Genomic DNA, 25,955 nt, shown 5'->3' on the forward strand with positions numbered 1-25,955 from the left:
TACCTTTTCAAGCCTGCTTTGCCTTTTTACATCTTCCTAGGCTTTTATCTAGAAGTTGTAACTTTCTGTGAAGGGGAGATCTGACTTGGTTCACTTTTTCAAGGAATCAAACTTGCTTTCCTAACTTTCAAACTAAAAAACGTGTTTGTTTTCCTCTTTAGTGCTTTAGGAGTTTTCCCTGCTGACCTATCATGGCACAGTTCTATTTCTAGAACAACAAAGCTGAGTCCAGGAGAAGGACTATTTCACATGTGATTGTCAAGTGAAACTGGGACATTTTAATTGCACAGGGAATCACAGAATGAAAAATAGTTCGAGCTACTCTGACACTCTTAACATCTTGGCTCTAGAAACATTTATGCTAAACACTAACTATACCCTTCCATGATGCTCTCTCTGCTAATAGGGGTTATCTGTCAACAAACAGGAACCCAGTCTCTTTGCAAGGAGAGAGACAACATTTGCATTGTGCAAGCCGAGTACAATTGCTAAGTCTGCCAAGCTTTATGTTCATCCAAAAGAATCAGTGTAGGCTGAACATAGAGATTACAGCTTCTAGAGAACAATACACTCACCTTTGCTCACAATCCCCTGTGGGGACCTTTAAGATCTTCTGTTGGCAAAGGGTGAAGAGAATATGTCAATAATATGGGAAAAGGCTGAGGGTCTTATGGGAGAGACCCAGGGGAGGCAAAACACCCAGAAGCAAGCATCCTGGAGTCAGTTACTGGGTAGGTGGAGTTCTGTCTATGCAGGGAGGTTGCGTGGGACCAAGGTGAGGAGTCTGAAGGCGATTCAGTTGCTAGATGGACTACTGGCTTTGATGAGAGGAAAGTCATATAGAGTTGGTCTCTAGTTGCTCAGGAATTCTGGGCATAACGATCCATCTCTGGGCCTCAACTTGCTAAAATCCAAGTTCTCATTCCCCTAGTCCTCACCAATGGTATTTTTTTTTTTTTTTGGTGGGAGGTTGACTGTGGGGCTTGAACTCTGGGCCTAGGCACTCTGCTTGAGCTCTTTTTTTAATTAATAAGTTTTTTTTATTGTGAAAATACCATACAAAGGGGTTACAATTACATGAGCAATGTAATGAGTACATTTCTTATCAAGCATTGTTGCCTCCTTTGTTTCCCCTTCCCATCCCTGCCCTCCCATCACCTCCGCTCCCCCCCCCCCCCCAAAGTTCTTTCCCTCAAGGCTAGTGCTCCACAGCTCCACTTGGAGATAAAAGACTGGACTTTCCTGCCCTGGGTTGGCTTTGGAATGCAACCCTCAGATCTCAACCTCCTAAATACCTAGGATTACAGGAGTGAGCCACTAGTGCCTGGCTACCAATGGGATTTTTTAGGTCCAATTCTCCAGGAAGCAATACCGAGGGGGAAGGTCAAAGGCTTCCTGAGAGTAAGATCTTGCAGCTGGACATGTGGGAGAATGATTGTAGAGACTGGTAGCTACTAGGACTTCTGGCAACAAAGGCTGTCGTAGAGAAGCCTTGATTTGGGAGAAATGGCCATGTCCTACGCTGCTCCCCCTCTACCACCTCCTAATTTGGCTGTCCCAGGAACAGGGTGGCTAGAGCTTAGGTGCCAGAGTCTGTCACTGGCCACACTGCTCCCCAGGTGGGCAGCAGTCTAAGGAGAACTTCAGTGTGTTGAACACAGGACCACAGTAACAGTGCCAAACAGATTTTGTCTGTTCCAGCAGAATCAGGTGGCATCTCATCAGCCTGAAAATTTTCCCTGGGAAGCCTGCTGAGGTTAGGACTGCATCATCCAACATCATCCTTTCCAATTCTCCTCTTGGCTCACTCCTGTGGTCCCTCAAGTCCTGCTAGGTAACTTCTGTTTGGCCTGAAACCTGCATCCTGGTGGAGATCACCTACTCCACTCTACCAAGGCAAGCACATTTCTAAGAGTCTTCCCTCTGTGTGGAAGCACCCTAGGTTAGTGATGATGCATCTCTGGGTCTCACTGGGAGTTCCCCTCTCTTTCTCTCAGTTTGATAAAGTCTGAGAGACAGGCTTTAGCCTGCCTGGTGTCTCTAGCCTTGGGAGCTATGTGGCTGTGCCCTGTGTCAATTCTGGCTCTTTGCCTCGGATGCTGGTATAACCTGTACCTGCAGGATCCTGGGAAGCTGCTCTGTGCCTCAGCTGGTACAGCTGTGTCTGCATCTCCCATAGGTGCAGGTGGGCTCCCTGCCATGGAAGAGGGAAGGAAGTGTGTAGACTCAATACCCATTGCTCATGTATGGTATTCTGTGTCCTTTGAAACACACTTAACTGTGATGTGGGACCACTGATGAAGGCAGACAGGTGAACTCATATCAGGGCATTGTTCCTGGGAATGGTGCTGAGGATGGGCACTTATAGGCAAAGTATCTGTGAGAGGGGGTGGGATATCACAGGGCAGCAGATGCACCAGCTTTGGTGGTGTTATGGGCCAAGTGGTATCTCCTCACCCCAAAACACATATGTTATAGTCCTAATCCTCAAATCTCAGGAAGTCACTATATTTGAAGAAAAGATGCTTACAGAGGTAATTAAGTTAAATGAGGTCACTAAAGTGGTCATAGTACACTATTATTGGTCTTCTTATTATAATGGGTGATTAGAATACAGATACACACATGTAAATGCATGGAGAAGATGATCACTATAAGCCCAAGAGGTCATAGGAAAACCAGCCCTGCCAGTACCTTGCTCTTGAACTTCTATCTTGTGGTGCTTTGTTATAATGACCTCAGCTGACTAATGTAAGCTAGACTTATATATATATATATATATATATATATATATATATATATATATATATATATATATATATACTTATATGTATATATAAATGTGTGTATGACATATATATATATATATATATATATATATATTCACATTCCTAGACACACGGTTTCAGCCTTGTACATATCTTTGCTGATACCCTGTTCCCCAAGTGTACCTTGCCTCTGTGAACCCTGACATCTGTCTCTGGTAAAGTAAGGACGCATGTGAGGTACCCATGCTTACTGTTTAACTGACACACATCAGTGATGTCTGTGGGGGAGGAGACAGGACCTTTTAGTGGGGCTGCAAAGCCCTGAACTTTGACTTTGGTCCACTGTTGGGGGAGTAGCTCTGCAAACTAGGCAATGTATTGGTCCTCTGAGCTTCTCCTTCCCCATTTGCAAAACTCGAATACCCACCTGGAAGCGTTGTGGGATTTCAGAGGGAGGGGCATGTGATGGTATCTCCTACAGTGCTGATCATGCAATGGTACGCTGGACACAAAGGCTACCCATTCTTCCTTCCCTAGGGCCACCTCCACCACCTCCACGAATGTGAGATGTGGATTTGATTCTCTCACACTCAATCAATTCTATATAAATAAGCAAGGAGGATCATAAATCTGTGAGAAGTGAACAAGGCAGGCAAGACCTCCTTAGATCCTGAGTCTGGACACCTGATGCTTGACACCAATGGGGAACTAGAAGGCCACTTCTCCATTTCTTTTCAAGACTAGCATCACATAAAGAAAACCGAATTAAACCATAACATATATGTTGGATCTATAGGTGTTAAGATGATCAACTTTAGATTCAGGTGGAACTGAAATATAATAATTTTTATTAGCCATGTGACTAGGGAAAATTGCTCACCTCCCTAAGGCTTGTTCTTCTCTCTGGAATATGCTGTTCAGGTTATTCTATGGATTGTGATGCTGATAGATATGACACCTACACGGAGCTGGATGGTTGGCAGATACCTCACTTACATACTCACCTGCCATTTTCATTTTAGGGTTGTGCAGTGATTAACTTGAGAATGATTTATTATTGACACACAAGGGGTGGATACCAAATGGATTCTTCATCCACCAACCTGTTGGTTTCATCCATTACACTGGACCAACCAATGAGGAGATCTGATTAATGACATTACAATATCCAACACTGGTGGATACTCAGTAGCCAAGTGAATGAATATCTGAGAATGATATGACTGCTCAGTGAATCCCCTGGGGAAGTGAGACCACCACCCAGGTTTGGAGAGAGTCACCAACTCATCCCTTCCTATCCTGTATAAGTGATGATGCACATACACCATATTGTATGAAATCAGGGGAAAGGGAACTGAAGGAATCTACTGGAAGGCCAGGATGAAGCTGAAAAGATGGAGAGTTTTTGTTCTTTGAGGATGCTCCTCCAGTCTGAGGGAGCACCTTCCACTTAAAAGCATGCATTGAACTTGGGTTGTCTATGGTCTTGATCCTCTCACCCCCAATCATGGCACACCTCTGAATATGGCACAGTTTCCACACCTGTTCTCTCTTCCCACAAGGTTCTGCATTAATTCAGACTGGTCTCTTCTGGTCTTTTTTCTCCCAAGGGCTTGATGTAGCCCTTGCACTTCATATAAATGCTCAGGCATGCTTAGCAAACTGCTTTGATGTACTGTGAGAGCTACCCCATCACATTGCACCTCTGGTTCTACAGCAGAGTAATGTCGAAGGACTTAGAACAGAGAAATCCCAGGCATAATAAATTAAATGCTAAATCATTGTGTGGATCCTGCTTAACCTCATCCAGCTTCCATTTTCAAACTCAATACTTCCTTCTTCATTGGGACTTCTTGCAACCAGCTCTGACATGGTGGATCTAGTTTCCTGACCATGAGTTCTGGTGAAGTTGATGAGGTCCTTTGGGAAAATCTGGACCAGCAACCTGGAAAGGACAGCAAGGCCACTTACAATGCATATGTGGCCAGTTCTATAGGAAGGAAACATGGCCACCGTTGAAGAGATCTGAATCCCTGTTTGACCATGCACTGGCCACCTTGGGCAAGTCCCATCCTCCATTGTACACAAAACCTTGGGTTTTACAAAAGTTTGTAATTTAGGCCAAGACCTTTCTGAGTTGCAGGGTTTCTGGTTATCATCACTCTTTAGATGGACATGAACGCTTTCTTTATAACTCTATACATTAGAGCCAGTACTTAGGGGGTGAAATTATTTCTGTTGTTCCTACTTTATTAGAACTGACATGGACTCTTTAGATGGACATGAACGCTTTCTTTATAACTCTATACATTAGAGCCAGTACTTAGGGGGTGGAATTATTTCTGTTGTTCCTACTTTACTAGAACTGACATGGATTAAGGTAGGTAGAGATAGGAGTGGGTAGCTGAAATCATTTGGCTCCCCAAGCTTCTTCTAGAATAGAGAGGAGGTTTCCTTCCTTTTACATGCCCTCTTACTTCCCTTTCTTTTCAGCTACACTATGATAAGGCGTTTCAGTGAAGCCCTTTTCAGATGGATTTGCCTGGCCAGGGGATATTCCATCCAGATGGTGCTTAATTCAGATGGCAATGTTCAAAATTTGCATGCTTGTGCTTGTGAATAACCAGGAAAGACACTATTGACATTTGAGCTCTCTGTGGTGATAAGATGTTGTAGGCAGAGTACTCTTGGTCCTCTACTCACCAGCAATGACAGTGTCTTGTAAGTCCTGGGTATAAAACTGCCCCTTGTTTGCTTATTCCACTTGCCATGACACTTTGCTATCCCATGCATGTAGTGGATCCAGCCTCTGGCTTTGTGACCTCTTGGCCTTAACCTCCACAGTCATCCTGTCCTGGTCAATTGGACTTAGATGAGTCCAAAAGCTGGATAAAGACTGGAGTGGAAGGTCTAGAGGAGATCCATTTCCTGTTTGGAGACTAGATGTGCTCTAGAAGTTAGAGCATAGGCTAGAATTTTTGAAGATTAGATGGCCTCTCCTGCTGTGCATCTTTTGTGTTGTGTTGGGCAAGAACAGTTGGGACACTGTGTTGGATGTCCTTGTTGCTTAGATTTCAGGGAACCACACTTGGGCATACCTGCTGCGGCCTCTGGATTATGGTTGGAAGGCCATTAGCCTTGACACTCCTGGACTGAATTCAGGGCTAGATTCTTGCCCTTCCTTACCAGGTGGCATTGAGAAAACAACTTCATCGAACAGTTTCTTGTCTGAAACTGGGGACATTGACAAGTGTGGTACGTGACAGTTGCAAATGCAGAATTCGATTGGTTTTCATTGTACTCTCTAAATGTAAGGTACATGTTATTTTTAACAGACAGGTTATCTGGAAATCCCTAACATGTCACATGGAGAATTGACAAGCTGGGACAGCTTGATTTTTATTTGGGAATAAAAATGAGAAGAGTTTCATTTTCAAAACTCTCATTGAATTACCATTTCTTAAATTTCATCACAGACTCAAAGACAGAGGAAGGAAACTGAAGTGGGTCTGATCTTTCTAATTTAAAGATAATCGCTGGGCAGCTGTCCCTTGCTTCTAATTACACAAGGGCCTCTTGAGAGAATAAATGGAAGACTTACCTAACTGTGCTAAGTGGGGGAGATTTTATAGCCTTTTATGAATCCTTTGACTATTTCAGCTCTTGCAAGTATAAAGACAATCTTAGCAGATTCCTTCTACTTACCAAGAACACTTTCCTATCCAAGCCAAACCAAAAAAAAGGATATTTGGGAATAAAGCTATTAGTTTACATGACTGAGAGGAACACCATCCATCTTATCCCACCCACTCATCTTAGTTGGTTTAATTAAATAATTGGGCCCTAAGGATGGATTCTGTGGTATGGTAAACATAGAGCTAAGTCATGGTTAATTTTGGCTGAGTTATGAGTTGGCCTCAGGTGTCATGAGTTGTCAGAGGCAAAGCCCTATGACAATAGAGGGTATTGGCTCAGAGGTGTATGTGGTGCTGCTAGTCCTGATTCTGTGTCATCTCTGTTCCTTGCTCATAAATCCAATGATAACTTACCGATGTCCCTCCCTATCGATGTGTATTATTTCAAAATGTTCTGATTTCAGTGGAAAGTAAAGCACAGTGCCCTGGAGGTGTCTGGGGCTTCAGAGAACAAGTTCAGAGAACAAGTTATGTGATTCCTAGCAGAGTACCTTGTACTGACTCAGTGTTTGCTCCTCTGGTGCATGCCTAGGTGCTGGGAAAATATGCAAGCCTCCCGCCCCCTCTCTGTCCTATCCTATGGGTTTTCAATAGCAAAGCAAAATAAATTACAGCAGCAGCAGCGATGGCGGCATCAGCATTGACCGAACCCAGAGGAGTTAGCTCTTTATCCTCTTCCTGGAACAGAAGCTTGTTTGGTATAGTGTTCAACCAAAGCAGCGCAGGTGCCACCTATATTTCAGTGTTTGGAAAGCCCAGAGCTTCTCCTGGCAGGCTCCATATTCTGCCCCATCACCTTCCATTGCTCTCTAGGCACATAGACCTGCACAGAGTTCTACTCTCAAATGTCCCCATTCTCTGGGAGCTGCCCTTTGCCCTTATTGCTCTGGAGTCTATTCCAAGGCCACAGAAGGCTGGGTCCCATCCCCCATCCCTGCAGTGTCACCTGCCCTGTGATCCTGAGCCCCATCATGCCTTAAATCAGGGTTAGTAGTTCCTGCTTTTATCGTCCTCACCCCATATGGAGCTTTGACCCCCTTCCTGGAGTGCTCAGCAGGCTGACAAATTTATTACTCAATTTACAAGCTTGTTTGGCAGGGAGCCAGCCCTCTGCAGGTCTCATGTGCCTGTGGGTTTAGCATTGCTCTGCAGAGATGAGCTGAATCTTCAGGTAAGAAGCACAGGAGGCAAGAGTCTTTGGTCCCTGGCCTGAGGACAGCTGAAGTCATTCTGAACATCTGGGAGGAGCTTTCAAAAGGCTCATTTTCAAGGGAATGGGGCATCATAGCCACAGTCTCATACCACTTCTGGCTCATTGATACTGTGAATGTGTGAGAGCACAGCAGATGCTTGGTGTACATGAATGATGCACAGCTGCACATTCCCAGAGGTCAGCCTGGGCTCAGGCTCTGTGTGGACACTTAATGATTTGTTGTCATACTGGGTCAACAACTGTCAATACTAATGACAAGCAGTACAGGAGCAAAGGCAATTATGTCCCCATAAGGGGCTTGCATATGCTATTACTGGGGCTTGAGCTCAGGGCTAGGTGCTATCCCTTACCTTTTCTGCTCAAGGCTGGAGCTACAGCTCCACTTCTCATGTTTTGGTGTTTAATTAGAGATATGAGTCTCACAGACTTTTTAAACTACAGTACTCAGATCTCAGCCTCCTTTGTGGCTAGGATTATAGGCAAGAACCACTGGCACCTGTCCAAGGGGCTAGCATTTTAACAAGTCCACTAGAGCCTTAATGATACTCCATAAATCTTCACAAGGGAGGTACCGAAACTCAGGCCAGGGACTCTGCAAAGGCAGCTCTGGCCGAGCTGCTATGGAAAAGACATTTTGTCCTTGGTACAGGGGCAGGGAGCAGATGGCAGCAAAGGCTCTGTAACCTGTGTGTACAGGCAGGGTGTGTACAGATGTGACTCTGTCCTCTACTGCAGCTGGCTATGTCTGTGGCTCCGATCATTCCCTTCTGTGAATGCAGCCCTCTCACCTCCCCTCTGTGGCTCTTGGGAAGATTACATGAGATAATGTGTCCAAGCATTCAGGGCCAGACTTAGCCAACAGTATCTACAACTACCATGATAGTGTAGTTTAGGGAGGTTCAGATTACAAGCCACTGAAGGTCAAACACTTTCTCTGCAATCACCAAAGCTAAAATGGACACGTAATAGTTTCTGCCTTGTTTCTGCCCACCAAGCGAGCTGCCAGGCCATATGGCTCCATTTGGTTGTTTTGACACCCCCACACACTAAGACCATACTCACCAACTTGGCAAATTGTCTTGGTGCCTGGCTCTCAGAAAAAAATCTATAAAACTTGAGAAAGTACAGTGAGGGTGGGACCCTTATGCACTGAAGAGCTTTTGTAGCTCTCAAAAGACAGAATTAGGATAAGATGGACAGTTGGTCTAGCAGGAGCGCACAGAGATCTGGCTTAGAGCTGATGGAGGTGGTGGGTGAAGATATAAAGATGATGAGGGGCTGGGAAGGTGGCTCAGTGGTAGAGCGCTTGCCTTGCATGCATGAGGCCCTGGGTTCGATTCCTCAGCGCCACATAAGCAAAAAGAAAAAAGCCGGAAGTGGCGCTGTGGCTCAAGTGGTCAAGTGCTAGCCTTGAGCTGAAGAGCGGAAGGACAGCGCCCAGGCCCAGAGTTCAGGCCCCATGACCGGACCCCCCCCCCAAAAAAAAAAAGATGATGAAGATATAAAGATGAATTTTGTTTCCTCAACCAAATCCAAAGAGATATGCCTTTGGGTGTGCCTTGAATGTAAGTAGATAACTTCAGGATGTTATAGAGAGAGTATATTATACAGTGGTTTATGACAGGTAAACTTGGAGAGAATGAGCTGAGAAATGGGGAAAAAAACACCAAACAGGCTATGCGATGGTATGCAAAGACACCAAGGGTAACTACCACCACTCTATTCACTGGGTATCCACCCCATGGTGGGCATTGTACTTTAGGCCCATGGAATTATCTAGAAAACCTATGACATGGGCTTTGTCAATTATTCTGTCTCAGATTTAAAGTTCAGAAAAGCATAGACAATTTTGTCCAAGATCACACAGCTATGTCAATTGCAGGCTGGTTGGACCCCATGTTCTCTTTGCCAGGTTACTCTTGCTCATATGGGGGTGTTTGACCTTTTATGTATTCTTCCTATGGGTAAGATCTATGAAGATGTCTATTAAAGACAAATTCTGGATGTGACCCAGGAAGATGGTGCTAATGATTTTCAAAGGATCAAATGATCAAGGTTAAAGAGAAGAGTGGTAAGAGGGATGGAAAGGGGTCTGGGAGAATCAGGCTGATAATCCTTTATTCTAGGATAGTGGGTCTCACCCTAGCTGCACACATTGGAATCACCAAGCTGCACATCTTAACCAAACTAATCAGGGTTTTTGGAGCTCAGATTCCAGGATTCTAGGCTTCGGAAAAATTCTGAATATGACAGGTAGAATCACTGTTTGGAACACTGGGTCAGAATGACAGCCTTCATTAGTGGTATCCAGGGTTGATGTTTATGTAGCCAGAGGTGTGTGAATCGCACTCTACTTGGAGACAACCCTACCACTGTTTGATCAGCCAAGTTCTATTGCCTTTTTGGTTATTTAAATATTAAGTAAATCTTCCAAAGGACACCCAACCATAGAGATTCGTCAGAAAGAAAAGTCGCAAGCAAACAAGCTAAAAGATAATTTTGTTAAATAATGAACACTCAAAAAACAGCAATGAAATGGTATTAAAACGTCCGTGAATAGTTTTCTTTTTAAAGCATTCATCTGATAACTTAAGCAGCATGAAGCAAGAGGTGCACTTTTAAAAAAATGACAAGAAAATAGCGATTCATTTAATTGACAGAGTAAGGCCCATCTCATTACTCAGATCACTAGTGACATTGCTTGTGACCAGGGCGAGCATCTGCAGGGGTGGCTTTTTCAGAAGCGTCTTGTGTGTCTTCCAAGCTCTTTTATTTCAGGTTCCCCAGCAAGCACTGGGCTCTTCCTCCAGACTTCACAGGAGGGGCTATAGCCTGTCTTACATCTCACCAATGAGACCCCAAGACTGCAAGTTGCCATGGTAGCTGCTGCATGGACATGGTCTGACATTCATTCCTAGCTGTAGCAGCATGGCGATGGTGGGAAGGAACAGGGTCTGAGGACAGATTCCATGTTATTCTGGCTTTGTCTTCTCCAGGCAGGACCCATCTGCAGATGTTCTAGATGTTCTGTCATGTTCTTCTCAGTCCCATTTGCTTCTGGCAGAGAAATCACATAGAGGCGGGGGACAAAGAGGAGTCAAGTGGGCCACAGACAGCAGAGTGACATGTCCCCTGCCCTCTGCCTATTGCACCGTATTCCATAAAAAATAAACACTTTTTAAAATTTTACTGTTTGTGTATTGCTAATGCAGTGGCATTCCAGGTTGGCAGGCTGCAGAGAGAGCTGCATTGTCATTAAATTCACCAGAAACCATCCAGAGACAGCCTCGTGGGCTGGGATCTTTGGAACTCCCATTTGGAAGAATTAGCAGTGCCCATCTGCCTGGTGCTCTAACTGTGCTGTGAAAATGAAATGGAAGGATAAAAACAAGAGGAATCCAGGGGTAGAAAATTCCAGGGCATCGTGGAGTCGTTCTGCAATCGCTTTCACTATAGAGTATCACACAGGTGTGTCTACCCCTGGCCAGCTCTACCTTCTCTGTTCCCACAGATCTGGCCTGGGTTCCTCCCCTCCGTGCCTGCCTGCAGGAAGCTCATAGATGGTTGTTCTTGGAGAGGTAGGCGATGAGGGCAACAGCCACACCCACGTAGATGCCAGTTCCGATGGTGATGGACAGCACAGCCAGGAATAGGGCCCTCCGGGAACTGGTGCTGGCCTGATGGAAGTCCCCTTTGGCCACGGCTTTGTTAGTCTGCAGAATTAAAGAAGGAAAAGAAAGTGACAGTGAGCAAGTGGGAAGGATCAAGGCGTGGAAGATTCGACTGTGGCTCCATCCCAACCTTTAACTCTGGCTGATTCTAGAGAAAACGTCTCCCCCCGCCACACAATCCCTGGGTAGTTCTCCAACCTGCAAAGAAGGAATAAGTCAGTGTTTGTCATTTGTTCCCCATGTAGCAAGGCAGGAAAGGACTAAGTTTTATTCTGGGAAAACAAGTCTTGGAGTAGCTGAGCAAGTATCATCAAGGTGGGATCTGGGTTCTCAGGTAGGGGTGAGGCGGTGCCCCTGCAGTGCCTCCCTCTGCCCCTCCTTCCTATCAAATACGGATTTGTTTTTCATGTGAATAACACTTTGTACGGTGGGCTCACACTTATCTTTTTAAATCTCCACTTCCCAGTAGAGGTGTGGGGAAAGAAATTATAGCTTTATTTCCAAGACAGGAAAGGAGGATATGAGATTATTAAAGGGATTCCAGAATACTTAACACTTTGGTCTTCAGTGTTAGGACCTCACAGAGCCATAGTACCATCTGTTTCCTGTTCCCTCACCCTGCCATGACTAGATTTGATAAAACTCACTCACTGGCAAAATAACTTCAGGTAAGATCACTCCCTTGTGCTTTTGAACGCTCTGTTTGTAACAAGGTTTAGGGTAAATAAGGTTCACATTCTTGAGTCCACAAGGTTGATAGGAACATGGAGGTTGGAGGGTGTGTCAGGTCTGGTATTTTTTGGCAGACTCTTAAGCCCATTCCAAACCCTTTTCTTTCACAGTTGACATGACACATTACTCCTCCCTTCCAAGTTCCTACCTTCCTTGGGGGCAGTGGCAAGTTCCTACCCTAGAATTCATTACGTGAAGAACAAGTACTTATCTGTTTAGACTCTGCCAGCTAGAAGACTCCTTGCTGTGACACACATGCACCTGCATTGTGTTAGTGTGGGGGCTGTTGTGTGATTCAGACTTAGCCATATGGACAGATGATCCAAGTCAAACAAGCTCACTTGGGAGATACAATGAGATGCTACCAAGGCTGTGGTGCTCAGGAGTTTGTGTGTGATGCTGAAGAAGGCTAACCCCCAGCCAACTGAGGGGCCTCTAAGGTCAGGATTGAAGGATTTGGGGAATGTTCTAACTTGCTCTCATGGGGTATATCTGGAAAACCAGATTCTCTTATTGGACTTAATTTCCATAGGTTGTCTGTGTGTGATATTTCTGCAATTTTTAAGCAGGCATGGGAAGGTAAGTTCTACACCCACACTGTGCCATGAACCATAACGAATCAGACTCAGAGATCTCATGAAGTAGATTTTCCTCTTCTACAATCTCCTGACTCTGTGATGTGTTCAGAAGGGACTTTCATCTTCCACCTGCCCCCTTCTCTTGTTCCTAACTTCTAAACCTTGAAGGCTAGGTTTCTTTCCACTCCTTATTTTTGCCTTGGAACTGTGCTTTAGCGCTCACTGGGGATGAGTTTTTTTTGATGAAGCAGAGTTGAGGGAATGCAAAATGAGACGTCTTCTAGGACAACAGTAATTAATTAATTAACTCATAATTAGCAGAGTTTCATTTCATCTAATAGCACTCCCAAACACCCCAGTGTCCTATAATATAATTTACTGTAATTGCCCTTCCTGACATTAACTCCAAACAGTGTTGATCATCAGAAGTGTGGCTTTACTGTAGTTACTGCCAGTATCCCCATCCTTAGCTCAGTCCTCCTCTCTGAAGGCAAAGCTGGGGGAAAGGAGGCAAAAGGAAGGAAGCTCCAGTTCCAAGGAGAGTAGAGGCCCCTTTAGCTGATCAGGACCCTCAATGCTCCTGAATGCAACTTCTCTGTCTCAACAGCATCAACATGTGTGCTGACTTTTGAAGCCAGGTCTACAAATGCTTCATTAACTATGGTCTCCCTGGGGTCTGGGCTAGTACACGGGTCAGGCATGAGGATTGGAGGTTAATAGCTACTGATGGATGACCTAGTACATCAGCTCTACAAGATCAGCTATTTCCAATGTCCCCACTTCTGACTTTTCTAGGGGTGTTTGGAGAAGAGGGGTTCTGCCCATTTTTTGAGCTAAGTTCCAGTCTGATACTGAGGGTTCTAGGCACATATAGTGCCAGAATGCTCACTCTGAAGCCAATGTATCTGAGGATCATGCACATTCTTTCATTCTCCTAGTTTACACTGGGGGGACCGATCAGTTTGCATTTTTAGGCATAATTCTGAGGCTTCTGATATGAAGATCCAGGAAATGTGTCATTCAGGAATTGCCATGGGGATAGTAAAAATCAGCAGTTAAAGGTTAACACGTGGGCTTCTCTTCAGCAAGGATGTTTGGTGCCCACATTTCATGGAAACAGTTCCTATGTTCTATGCTCCCATAGGCACAGGTGTTATGCATGCCATGGCTAAAAGAAGATGATTTGACAGCATCCCTTCATTTCAGAAAACAAGAGACTGTGCCTACATTGCAGCTTGCTCATCCCTTTGGGAGGATGGTGCAAATGGGAAGGAAGATTCCATCTTAGCCACTTGTGGACTATAGATTAAGACTCAGTGTGTTTTCTTACTAGGCATGAGGGCAGAGGTTCTTAACCTGGCTCTCCGAGTTTGTGAACTGCACACATTGAAGGTGAAACTGAGTGGAAATGTATTGTTATGAGAAGATAGCACAGTAAATTCTGCAAACAGTCCTTGATCCCAGTTTCTCACTGTGTTAGTGGAGGGGAAAACAAAGGAATAGAACCACTGGCACTTCCTAGGGATAAGGATCTCAGGTATGAGCAGATGTTATATGCTTATCCATCCAAACTGGGAGCTTAGGCTTCTCCCCACCCAGGCTTCCACATGAAACTCTGTGGCATAAGTGAATGCTCAATAAGCATCCCCAAGAAATCTAACTACAGATTACCCTGTAGGCATGACATGACAACACGATTTATATCTGTGAGTTGAACACTGGCTTGCAGCAGCTTCTCTGAGGCTTACATACAGTTCCCCTTGGCAGTCTGATTTGCTGGCTCTTTATCACCAAGGCACCTAGCCTGGAAGCCTCTGGATCACTTTATGCAGGGGTGTGTGTATGTGTGTGCATATGTGTGTGTGTGTGTTCATACTCTATTGAAAAACACACAATTCCCATACTTTGTCGATGAAAATAAGAATAATCACTCGTGGTGTCTCTCAATTTCTGTTGTAGGATTTGGGAGCACTGGTAAGCAGAACTGACTTGGGGCTGAGTTGTAGGGAACCTCAGTGTCCTGGGTTGGGGGGACTTTAGTCCTCGGTAGCATTAGTCCTTAGCATTTTTCTCTAACTCCTTAGGGTCTCTCTTCACAGCCTCAAGGCTCACCGGCCCAGGTTGTCCAGGCTGGCCCTTTCCTGCTACTGTGTCATGGCCTTGCTTGTCTCCAGTCATACCCAGAGCTACCTCCCAGATGGACCACCTCTCCTCACTGTAGCTTAAGTATGCTTCTGGGCAGACCAAACAAAGAACCCCTTGGAAAACTTGGTCAAAAAGCTCCTAGAAGGTTGATCATTAAACCAGAAGTACACATGGGATGTTTACTTGGGGCCTCCTTTGCCAGAGCAGAATCAAATCTGAGCCAACCTTAGGTGGCTTCTACACCATGACAACGCAATGATGGTCAGGACTATAGGTCTTGGTCCTCTTTGCCAAATTCTAGTCCCCTGCCCAAAGTGCCAGAGCTCCTGTCTCTTAATTGGCCAGTGACTTTTGGGTTAACATTTCCAGTAGTTCTAGATTGAGTTTCTGACAAGCTGTGGCTGATGTTGTTAATCTTTGTCTGGAAAACTAACTCAGTATTTGAGGTTTTGGGGGGAAAAGTCATGATTTTTACAGAACAGCTTTGCTGTTCTGCTTTAGTTACAGTCACTATCCTTAGGGGAATGCATCCACATTCCACCTCATCCACCAACATTCTCTCTCTTTTCATGGGGAGGAGCCAGGTCAGGAACAACATAACGACCTTTGTGGAGATGCCATTGCTGGTCACCTTCTTGTTGAGATTTACAACAGGCCTCTGCAAGACACCAATGCTACTTGAATTGCTTCTCTGGAAATTGATAGCACTGAGGATACTTTATGCCCACTTTTCTTCTAGTACCAATATCTGTCTGGCTAGATTACATTTCTTTGCATTATTGCAAAGGTTATTTCCATTATTTATTACCATCTGACAGTTGCTGAGCAATGATAAAGTATTGAGAAGAGGCTGACTGCAACTCCATCTAAAAATCTGAATAAACAGAATGGAAAGACACACACAAACCATATATATGTATAAATGCACACATATTTATATTACATACATATACATATATGTATGCACACATATACACATGTATACAAACACATATATGTACATACATATGTGCTTTGCCTTTAAATAGGGATATAAAATACAAAGGGAAAATGCATTCACAAGTGGAAAATGCTCTGAATAAACCTAACCTGCCGAATAGCAGCACAGCACACTGCTGTGGGTTGTGTCAGTGTGGCTGACTGGGAGCTAGGGTTCTTCACTATCACTTGTCCAATCTAGAAAGGTCAGCACCTCTTTTCATGGGTCTAGGAAAAGATTCAAATTCAAAATTTGGAATATGTTTTCTACTAAAGGTAAATACTTTGCCATCACTGTTGATAAAATATTAAGTTGAACTACTGTAAGTCAGGGGCTCCGTGTATGTGTATATGCATGAAGTTTTATATAAAGTGTAGCATTCATAAAGTACATAGTCCATCTCCTTGTGAACCCTGACAAGGTGTAGACACCAAGTAACCAGCACTCACACAGAGAACAGAGCCTTGTCACAATCCAGACACCTCTTGCTATCACTTTTCCCAGTAGGAACCACAATGCTACAGCAGCCCAGATCAGCATCCCATGCTTTGGAATGCTAGGTCGACAGAGGTCAAAAGAAACTCCCTCCCCGTCCCTGTGAGATTCATCCTCATTTTGCAAAGTGATGCACCATTTATGTCTTAGTGTAGTGTCTTATTGTGACAATACATTGCCTTTTATAGTCTACTCATTTGTGCAAATGCATTTCAATGGTTTCTGGTTTGAGGCTTTAGTGGATAGGACTATGAATATTCTAGTGTGTTTTTTCTTATGAACACATACACTTAATTCTGTTGGCTATTCAGTTAGGAGTGGAATTACTGATATACATTTCTATTGGGCTGGGAAGATGGTTCAGTGGTAGAGTGCTTGCCTTGCATGCATAAGGCCCTGGGTTTGATTCCTCAGCACCACATAAGCAGAAAAAGCCAGAAGTGGCACTGTGGCTCAAGTGGTAGAGCGCTAGCCTTGAGCTGAAGAGCCTGAAGGACAGCACCCAGGTCCAGAGTCCAGGCCCCACAACTGGCCAACAAAATTTTTTAAAAAGTACATGTCTATGTTCATTTTTAATATAGTTGCTATAATCAAAGTAATACATACAGAGTTTTATAAAATACATGAGCAAAGCCATCTTGGGTATTTCTTTGTCTCTGAAGATTTCCTCTAAAGTCAAAGTTTTGAACTCAGTTAGCAAGTCTCTCTGGTTCTTAAAACACCTTATAAAAATGTCATGATTTAATTTTTATGTCTGAACTTATTACTGGTTATTATTGACCAGCTACTGTTGTGTCTAATAGGTTTCTTACAAACTCCCTGTGCTTTACCTCATCCCCTTTCTCATGCTCCTATGAGTGGTCACCAAAGCCTTTTCTTTGAGTCAGTTTTTTAGCATATAGTTCATTGCTATTGTATTTTTTTCTTCTGGCCTCAATTGCTGTAGTTCTTCATCTGCTTCATGGATTATTTTCTGTCTCACACACACACACACACACACACACACACACACACACACACACACACACAAAATATACACACATGCACACCCCCAAACTCTGTCAATACAATCTTTCACAATCCCATCAGACATACCAGAAATAAATTAAACTTTGTTTTCTGGAGAGCATCTTCCTGGTGCTTCCTGCCCTGTTCCATCAAAAATGGTTCCTCTTCATGCAGTTCACTAATTTTACCTTAGGAATTCCATGTCCTCCCTTCGATGTTATGGTTCTTATTTCCTCTATCCTGGGCCTCATTTCAGGAAGAATTGTCCCTGCAACACATATTCTCCAAACTCCTCAAAAATCAAGTGCATGAGTGTTTGAGTCTTTGTAGGTCTATAAATGACCAGATTCTATTCCCATACTCAATTGATAGTTTGGCTAGGTATAGAATTCCACATAGGAACCATATGTTTCTCTGGAATTCTCACAATCGCGCATCATACTCTTCTCATAAAACTCTCAAGGGTTTATCATCATCCTTATGGTACTCTGTTTACTGCTCCCTATCTCTAGCTTTTGAGAAACACCTTTTATCTCTAGTGTTCTTATATGTTGGTGAGAAAATCCTTTTGTTTAGTCTTTGTATTAATACTTCACGTGTTTCACTTGTCTCCTTTTTTTGGTGTGTGTGTGGGGGGTATAATTATCTACCTCTTGCTTTTTGCACATTTTATAGGAAATCCTTTAACCTGTCAATGAGATTTTGTTTTGAGTGTTCCAATGTTTTCCACAGTCTCCTTTTGCTTCCTCACTGCTGAATTGTTTTTTTGTTTTTACAAAAGGTCCTAGTTTTACTTCTGAAAATTGGTTTAATTTCTCATCTCTCAAAACTATTAATTGAATAGATTACTTTAAAAGATGACACTTTCTATTCCTACATTGAATCTACATGCAAACATCTCCCTGGATCCTCTTGCATTTGTTCAAGACTCATTTTTTCCTCTCCGGTTGGAGATTTTCTCAAATTTCAAGTAATCACTGTTACTTAATGTTTAAGAGAAGCAAAGGTCCAATTTGATGCTCTGCATGTACATATGGGACTAGGAGATTTCCTATAGTATTGATCAGGCATCAAGCTGACTTTTTCATTTGTTAGTTTCTGCATAATAGCATATAGTGGTCTTTTCTTTGGGGACTGTTAATAATGTTGTAACTGTGCTGCTCTAAAATTCTGAATTTTAAAATTCCTAAACTCTAGCTCCTTAAATGTGACTGAACATGGAGACATGTTTGTTAATGTGGGAATGTTAGATTAATCCTTAATACAAATGACTGATGTCCTTATAAGAAGAAGGTAGTAGCACGCATGTGTGTGTGGGCACGTGTGTGCATGCGGACACACACACACACCACACCACAGAGGTGCCATGTGTAGTTACAGCAGGAAAGCACTATCTGAAAGTCAAGGAGGGAGCCTCATAAGAAATCGAACCTGCTGGTACTGTCAGAACCAGACTCTAGAACTGTAGTAAATATATTTCTGATGGTTAAACTAATCGGTCACTGTTATTTTGACATGGCAGACCTAGAAGGCTAGGGTTATTCAGTTTTCCCAGGAACAAATCCTCGAACTTGTCTGGATAAGATCCTGAAGGAGTAAGGCACTACATTAGGGTGGAGGAGCTTAGCCTCCCTGTTTGTCATTTTGAGGTTTTGAGTTTGTATCTTACCTCCCACCCTGCCTATACTGTTGGACATGGGTTGTCAAGACTAGAGGCATCCTTAGTGAATTTCTTTGGAGTAAATACCTGTCTCCGGCTGGGATGAAGGAATGTTTGCTACTAAACTGTAGAGCAGCATGACAAGACTGGAGTATTTTATTCCCCAACTGGGCCAAAAACATTGACACCATGTCAGTGCTTTCTCTAGGTCTTGTCAAGCATTTGGAGCCTCTCAGTTTTGTGTCTTTGTGGCAATGATAGAGCAGACTGCCTGCTTTTCACTGGTATTTTTATGAAAGGCTTTCAGATTCAGCTGCTCTGCTTTATATATTGCCACTCCTCCATCTGCTCACTTCTTCTACAATGTTCTGTCATCTATGTTTACTGCTGCTCTATGTCTAGTCTCTTGTTCTATTAGATTCTTACAATTTATCTTTTTAATTTCAATAAAGATTTTGGAAGAACTTGAGATAATAGAAGTGTTCTAGCTACATCACTGGAGATCTACCCTTTTATTCTAAATGTCAATCCAACTCAGACTGGGACCCTCCTCAAATGATACTGAGACAAGGATACAGGGCAAGCAACTAACTTGAAAATAATCCCAGGAAGGTCATTCACAAGGTAGTAAGGTGGGAATGGGGGAGTGATGCAGGGAAGCAAAGGAGCCAGTGCAAGACAGGTTAATGGGCAAGGACAGGTGTATTGGTCACACTATAGATTGGAAAAATGTTACAAAGTGTTTTCCTCAATGAGCCAGGAACCTGGTAAATAGCCACAATTCTTCCATCACTGCTGGCTAGCTATTTATTTTTTATTTTTTATTTTTAACTTTTTAAACTTTTTACTTTAGTTTTTTAATATATATTTTTATTGTAAAGATACTGTACAGAGGGGTTACAGTTACATGAGTAAGGTAATGAGTACATTTCCTATTGAGTATGCCAGCTACTTCTATAAGCTAACTTTCCCATATTCTTTGTCTTCCCTTCCCATGGCAAGTACTCTGCTGTGAGCACAGGTAGCTTTCCAACAGTCACAGGTCTATGCAATAAGAACTTTGAGCATTAAGATATGAGGATATGGTGTTGACATCATCTGTTCTGTGTCCAAAGCGTTGCTTTGTGATGTTTCCATTATTTTCTTTATCTCTATAATCTAACTGATAAATGTCACTTTAGACTACTAAAGGAAGGGATATGATGTGGCGTTATGACTTAAGTGGTAGAGAGCTCGCCTTGAGCTGAAGAGCTGAGGGACAGTGTTCAGGCCCAGAGTTCAAGCCCCACAGTTGACAAATAAAGAAAAAAATAGAAGAAAAGGGTAACTTTATTGGAATTAGGACTAATCAAGAGAAGCTGAGGGCTGGATCTGGTCCTAGGGCATAATATAGTGAAACCTTTTTCTCTTCTGTAGGTTACTGTGGTGATGGGAGGGGCCACAGCTAGAAGGAAACAGGGGGAACTAACACTGTGAAGGAACTCTGTGAACAGTCCTTAATGAATACTTTCTGTGAATGGTCCTCTGTGAACACAGTAACTGAAAACAAAGTGTAAGAGGGTTCTAGGCAGCAGAAGTTAACTGTAAACAACAGCCAGGGATCTAACTATTCATTTTGCTTGAAGGGAGAAGTCCCCAGTCATTAGTTCTTTTTTTTCTTTATTCCTTTAATTTTTTTTATTGTAAAGATACTGTATAGAGGGGTTACAATTACATGAGTAAGGTAATGAGTACATTTACTGTTGAGCATTGTTACCCCCTCCTTTGTTTTTTCCCTACCATCTCTTCCCTCCACACCTCCCCAACTCTTCCCTGCCCCCCATTCCTCAAAGTTATAAAGTTCATTTTCAACATAATGTCTTGTACATCTCATTGTTACAATGGGTCAACCTGTATCCTTGTTTCAGCATTATGTTATTTCCCTTCCCCTCCCCACAGACAAGTTCTTTCCCATTCATTCATTAGACTCTGCCTGGTTTCCTCATCAATCACCTGTTTCCAGGATACAATCTTAGGACTGAGTTACCTTACCAAGCTTCACTTTTCATTGACCTTCCCTGTAGGGAGAGGTTAACTACTGTAACAAATGACTTAGTTGTATGAACCAGGACCATTTTGTTATAGCTCATTAGTTTTGGGTCAGAAATTCAGGTTAGATCAGTTGGGGATTCAGACCAGATTCTTCTACTTCAAATAGTATTAACTGAAGACATGTTATGTATAGCTGGTGACTGGGCTGCTCTGGAGAGCCCAACATGGTGTCACTTACACCTCCTGAGTTCTGCAGTATGTCTGTATCTTGTATGATAGCACACCAGGCTTGGTGCTTGCTGTTCTAAGGCACCACACATGAAATCCAAGAAAGACTTGAAATGTCCCTTGGGCTGTGGTGCTTTTGGTTACAGTGAGTCCCTGGGACCAGAAGGACAGGGGAGAGGACACAGGTGCTAAGTTGGTCAAGGAATCAATGTAGTGATAGTCACCTTCTTCCAGTGACTCATCTTCCATTTGGCTGCCCCAGTTGTGGAGCCTTTGCCTACAAAGGCTCATTGTCTTCTAATCTTCTATTTTGTGTGACCGAATAAATTTACTTTGTTACACGTCAAAACAATTCCAGAGCTGGGTATGGTGAGGCATGCCTGTATTCCTATTTACTAAAGAGGTGGAGGTAGGAGGATAGCAGTCTGAAGTTGGCCTGGGAAAAGTGCAAAGCCCTTCCTGAAAAACAAACTAAAAAAAGAAAAGAACTGGAGTCATAGCTCAAGTGACACAATATTTGCCTAGCAAACAAGTTTGATCTCCCATAGCACCAAAAACAAAATAACTCCAAGCATGATAAATGAGTGAATGTGAACGTCATTGTTAAACTCAATATATGTAATTAACATGCATTAATAATTTTAATAATAATCAACATAACGTCTTGTACGTCGCATTGTTGCAATGGGTCCACCTATATCCCTATTTAAACTATTTGTTTTTTTCCTTCTCCTCCCCAAATTATACCAACATCAAATACAGTGAAAACAGGGGTTATACCGTCGGGGAGGGACATACAAAGCAACAAAGAAATACTCATTATCTTGCTCATGTAATTATAACCCCTCTGTACAGTATATTCACAATAAAAAAAGAAAAAAGATCTCAAATTTTTTAATAATAATTGAAAAACACAACTCAATTTTTTCTTTTTGCATATTTCATCAGAAACAGTTTTCATGGGCTTTTCTTTTATCTTTTGTAACTCTGGGAGCAGGGTTGCCTGCTTGCAACTTTTGGATATTTAGATATGCTCTTAGTGGGATGAAATTCTACCACTTAACCCACAATCTTTTTCCCTATCTCCTTTTTGACTAAGAAATAAATTTTTACATTTAGTGTACCCTGTCACAGTCACAAGTTGATAGTGGGGACATGAAAGCCTCAACTTCTCTATTTTACAGAGTAGCAAAATTAGGCAAATTCAGCCATGTTGGTCTTTTGAACAAACACATATGAACTAATATGAAGCAGCTAGAGTGATAAAATCAAATATGTATAGGAATTACAAGGACAAAAAATAGTAGAATGCAAGTAGAATGGCAGGCTCACATAACTCACTGGTGTCTGGAGCCAGGCATGCATGAACTTTAAGAGGTATAAGATATATAGCAGGTTAAAGGAATACATGGTTGTTTTCATATTATGTACAAGTGAATTTAAATATAAAACTCAAACTGATTACAGTTGACAATAGCATCTTTTAAGGATGCTAATCCTTCCTGGGCAGGCTGCACTAGCTTTTTGAACCCTGACACTCAATGCTTACAGTGGAGAGCAGAGCATTTTATCACCTGGAGAATTTATAAATACCACAGGGCTGAATCTTCTAGAATATAAGTTTAAAAAATTATGAACAGGATGTGGGCCAAAACAACTTGTTTCGTTGGCTCCATGGTGCTGCTCATATAAATAATGAAGCTAATGATGGTCCAGCTGCCCAGTTCTGGATGAACCAAATGCAGAGAGCCACACTAGAGACACCTTTGATGGAAAGTCTGATTGGACATACCGTTTATTTCTAAAGCAGCTCAAAAACCTGAATCTTTTTTGTTAATAAACATGATATCTCCTGGAAGGAATCCATAGAGTGTTATATGAATGGTTCACTTTGTATAAGATCAATTTTATAACCACCTTGGAGGGTGGTCAGGATGACATGCTAAGGCAAGAAACGGATGTTGGGAAAGACACATGGTGACAGGTATAATAAGTTCTGAGAGTGGAATTTGTTCTTCTAAGTCATATCTGCTGTTCTTGCACTTGTGCATGCTGCCTCACTCTGGTTCAGTAGGAATTATGGCCAAGAAGCCTAGCTGATGTGAGGGAGCTCATGTCTGGTGCACAGAATACACCAAAGATAACTGTGTGGTGCTGGGAAGCATGACTACCTACTTTGAATTACACTTTTGATTGCATTTTCGAGTCTCTACTGATTTTAGAGTAATTCACCTTGGTTACTGTCACTGGTATTTATCTGTGAAAGAATATGTCTTGCATTCCAGCAAGGTGGCAAACTGGGATGGCCAGGGTGATGCTTTCAACTCGGAAGGCACAGAAACCGTCAAGCCTCCACTGGTAATTTGCTTTTAAGAGACAGGTCCAGGGGCTGTGGTTGAATTTCTGATGCTCTGAGAGATAAAAGGATATGGTGTTTAACCAAGGAAGAGGCTGTTATTAAGTTCACTAGCCTTAAAATGTCTTATCTAAGCAAGGGACTAAAACCTCCTCTTTCAGGCTTGAGAACCCAGAATAATCTCTGTGTTTATCCTGGACTTGAGTGAACTGTCAAACTCCAAGGCCAGATTAATCTTAGCGTGGGCTCTGAGTTTATTATATGCATAACAGAAGAGTCCTACTGAGAAATTAAAATACAAACGGATTCCACACTCAAGCAAAAGAAAATTCAAAGATAGTCCCTAAGGATAATGACAAGTTCACAAACTAGAGCTCATGGGTTTCTATCAGGGAAAATTTTCATGGTTCTAGAGAGATTCAAGACAGGAAATGATCAGCTGTATGGAAGAAATGACACAAGAGGTTAGTCAGTTGCTATGTCACTCAAAAAAGAGTTATTATTTCCATAAGTAAGGTATTTCAAAATAATTCAATGTCTTTTAGATATAGAGTTCCATAAGAGCAGAGATAAAGAAGTCTCATAAAGTATTGTAGTGATCCAAGATAATCTCAGGGCTTAAAGTAACTGAAATAATCTCAGTGATTAAGAAATCATATAAATTCAAAATAAAAAAGCCATACTAAAATGAAAAATCTAGACTTGGAAAAATACAATTAGAAATTTCAGAAGTGAAAGTAAGCAAATGAACAAACAACTCCTCCTGCCCAGGTAATGGGTTACAGAGTGGATCATTTACTAGGAGGAACCTGAGAGAATATTGTGTACTAGAAGACAAATGCAAAAGAATTAACTAGGAAAGCATAGAATGATACAGGGATGAAAAATACTACACCAGTATAGCTGATAGGAAGAGAAGATCCAACATGCAACCAATAGTAACCCCAGAAGGGTGGAATGGAAAGGGTGAGTCAGAAACAATATTCGAAGTGGAAATAACTGGGGATTATCCAAACTAAGATGGATATGAATCTTTACATTTAAGTCGTTCATGGAGTCCTGATAAGACATAACAAAAATAAAACTAAATGCATATAAAGACAGTACAGTGGGCCTTCAGAACATATGTTGGAAGAACCCACAAAAAGTTCAGTTCTAAGTTCTTTGTATCCCCCATTTTACTACTAGATACTCATCAACACCACCAGATTCAACTACCACTCATATATAAGAAACTTCTTGTTCATAACTGCAGCCCATCAACATATATATGAAGTGCTATCTTCATTTAGACCTCAATAATAACTTTAAATCCAGTACTCAAAGCCAAGCCTGTCATTCCTCTAGGGTATGGTTCCTTCAAAGCCAGCCCTTCCTTACTTCCCAGTGATCCCTCAAGATGGCACATTTTGCCTATATGCAGACTTTTCTTTGATAATCTAGTCATCTATTTCATGCCTTCATTCATGCTCGCTAGCTTGGAAAAGGAAAAGAGAACATGGGGGAAAAGTGCATATCACGTGAATGCTTCCTTTCCACAAACTCCTCCTTCTTGAGACTGTCCCAACTGTGGGTTGGGGGTGGGGGGAGGAGGTGGAGCTCTAAGACCTTCATGATCTGATCTCATCTGTCTCCCTGTCTTTCCTTGTTCTTTTTGCTCCAGCCTTACTAGGTGCTTACTCTCAGTCTGTAGTGGCCACCAGCCATCTTCTCAATAGACATCTCTCAATCTCAGTGCAAATATGTATGGAAGGCTTGCTTAGCTCCTGCTACTGGTCATGCTTCTCTGCACCATGCCTTCAGACAACTGTGACATTTTTGTTCATGCCACTTGCTACATTAAGTTTCAGTTCACAGCTAGACAACCGATAAAGCAGAGAACACCTTTTTGCTCACTTTTAAATCTTCAATACTTAACAGAGTTAGTAAACAACATTCATTTAATGAATTGAAGGTCTTCACAGATTCTTATATTTTTTGCATTTACATTCAAAATACTTGAGTAAATCAGTATCTTTTCACCATGAATCCAAACAGTATAGCAATAATGTGAACGTAACAGTGATGCATGCTGCAGATGTGGGCCTCTGCCAGCTGTTAGCACTGCAGTGTTGACTGGCTATGGAAATTAACGCTGGCTCCAGTAGCTTGGCTTCTGTGATGTTGTACTACTTGGTTTGGATGCTCATTCTGAACATTTTACTTATGATGTATTGCTTAGCAAAGGTGCAGTTGGATGAGAATTTCTTAAAATCACATTGCATCTGCAGCTGGCAAATAGCCATGCCACACAGGTGCTGGGCTTACTCCTGGCCATCTGGTCTCCTCATGGATTCTCACTGCTTTCTGATTGGCAGCAGAGTCTGCAGCTGGCCCTGTGCCCTGCTACTTCCTTC

The 25,955-nt window shown here is 42.5% G+C and overlaps 1 protein-coding gene across 3 annotated transcripts in view; it reads right to left on the reverse strand.

Moving 5' to 3' along the window:
• Positions 1–10,163: 10,163 nt before the first annotated feature.
• Syndig1 (synapse differentiation inducing 1) overlaps positions 10,164–25,955 on the reverse strand; it is a 153,844-nt gene continuing 138,052 nt past the window's right edge. For all 3 annotated transcript variants that reach the window (XM_070006642.1, XM_070006643.1, XM_070006644.1), the window contains exon 4: positions 10,164–11,389. In XM_070006642.1, the coding sequence (XP_069862743.1) occupies positions 11,231–11,389 (159 nt within the window). In that variant the 3' untranslated portion in view covers positions 10,164–11,230. The remainder of the gene's footprint in view (positions 11,390–25,955) is intronic.

This window comes from Dipodomys merriami, unplaced genomic scaffold (assembly GCF_024711535.1).
Source record: "Dipodomys merriami isolate MVZ:Mamm:240054 unplaced genomic scaffold, mDipMer1.0.p SCAF_7, whole genome shotgun sequence".
NCBI lineage: Eukaryota > Metazoa > Chordata > Mammalia > Rodentia > Heteromyidae > Dipodomys > Dipodomys merriami.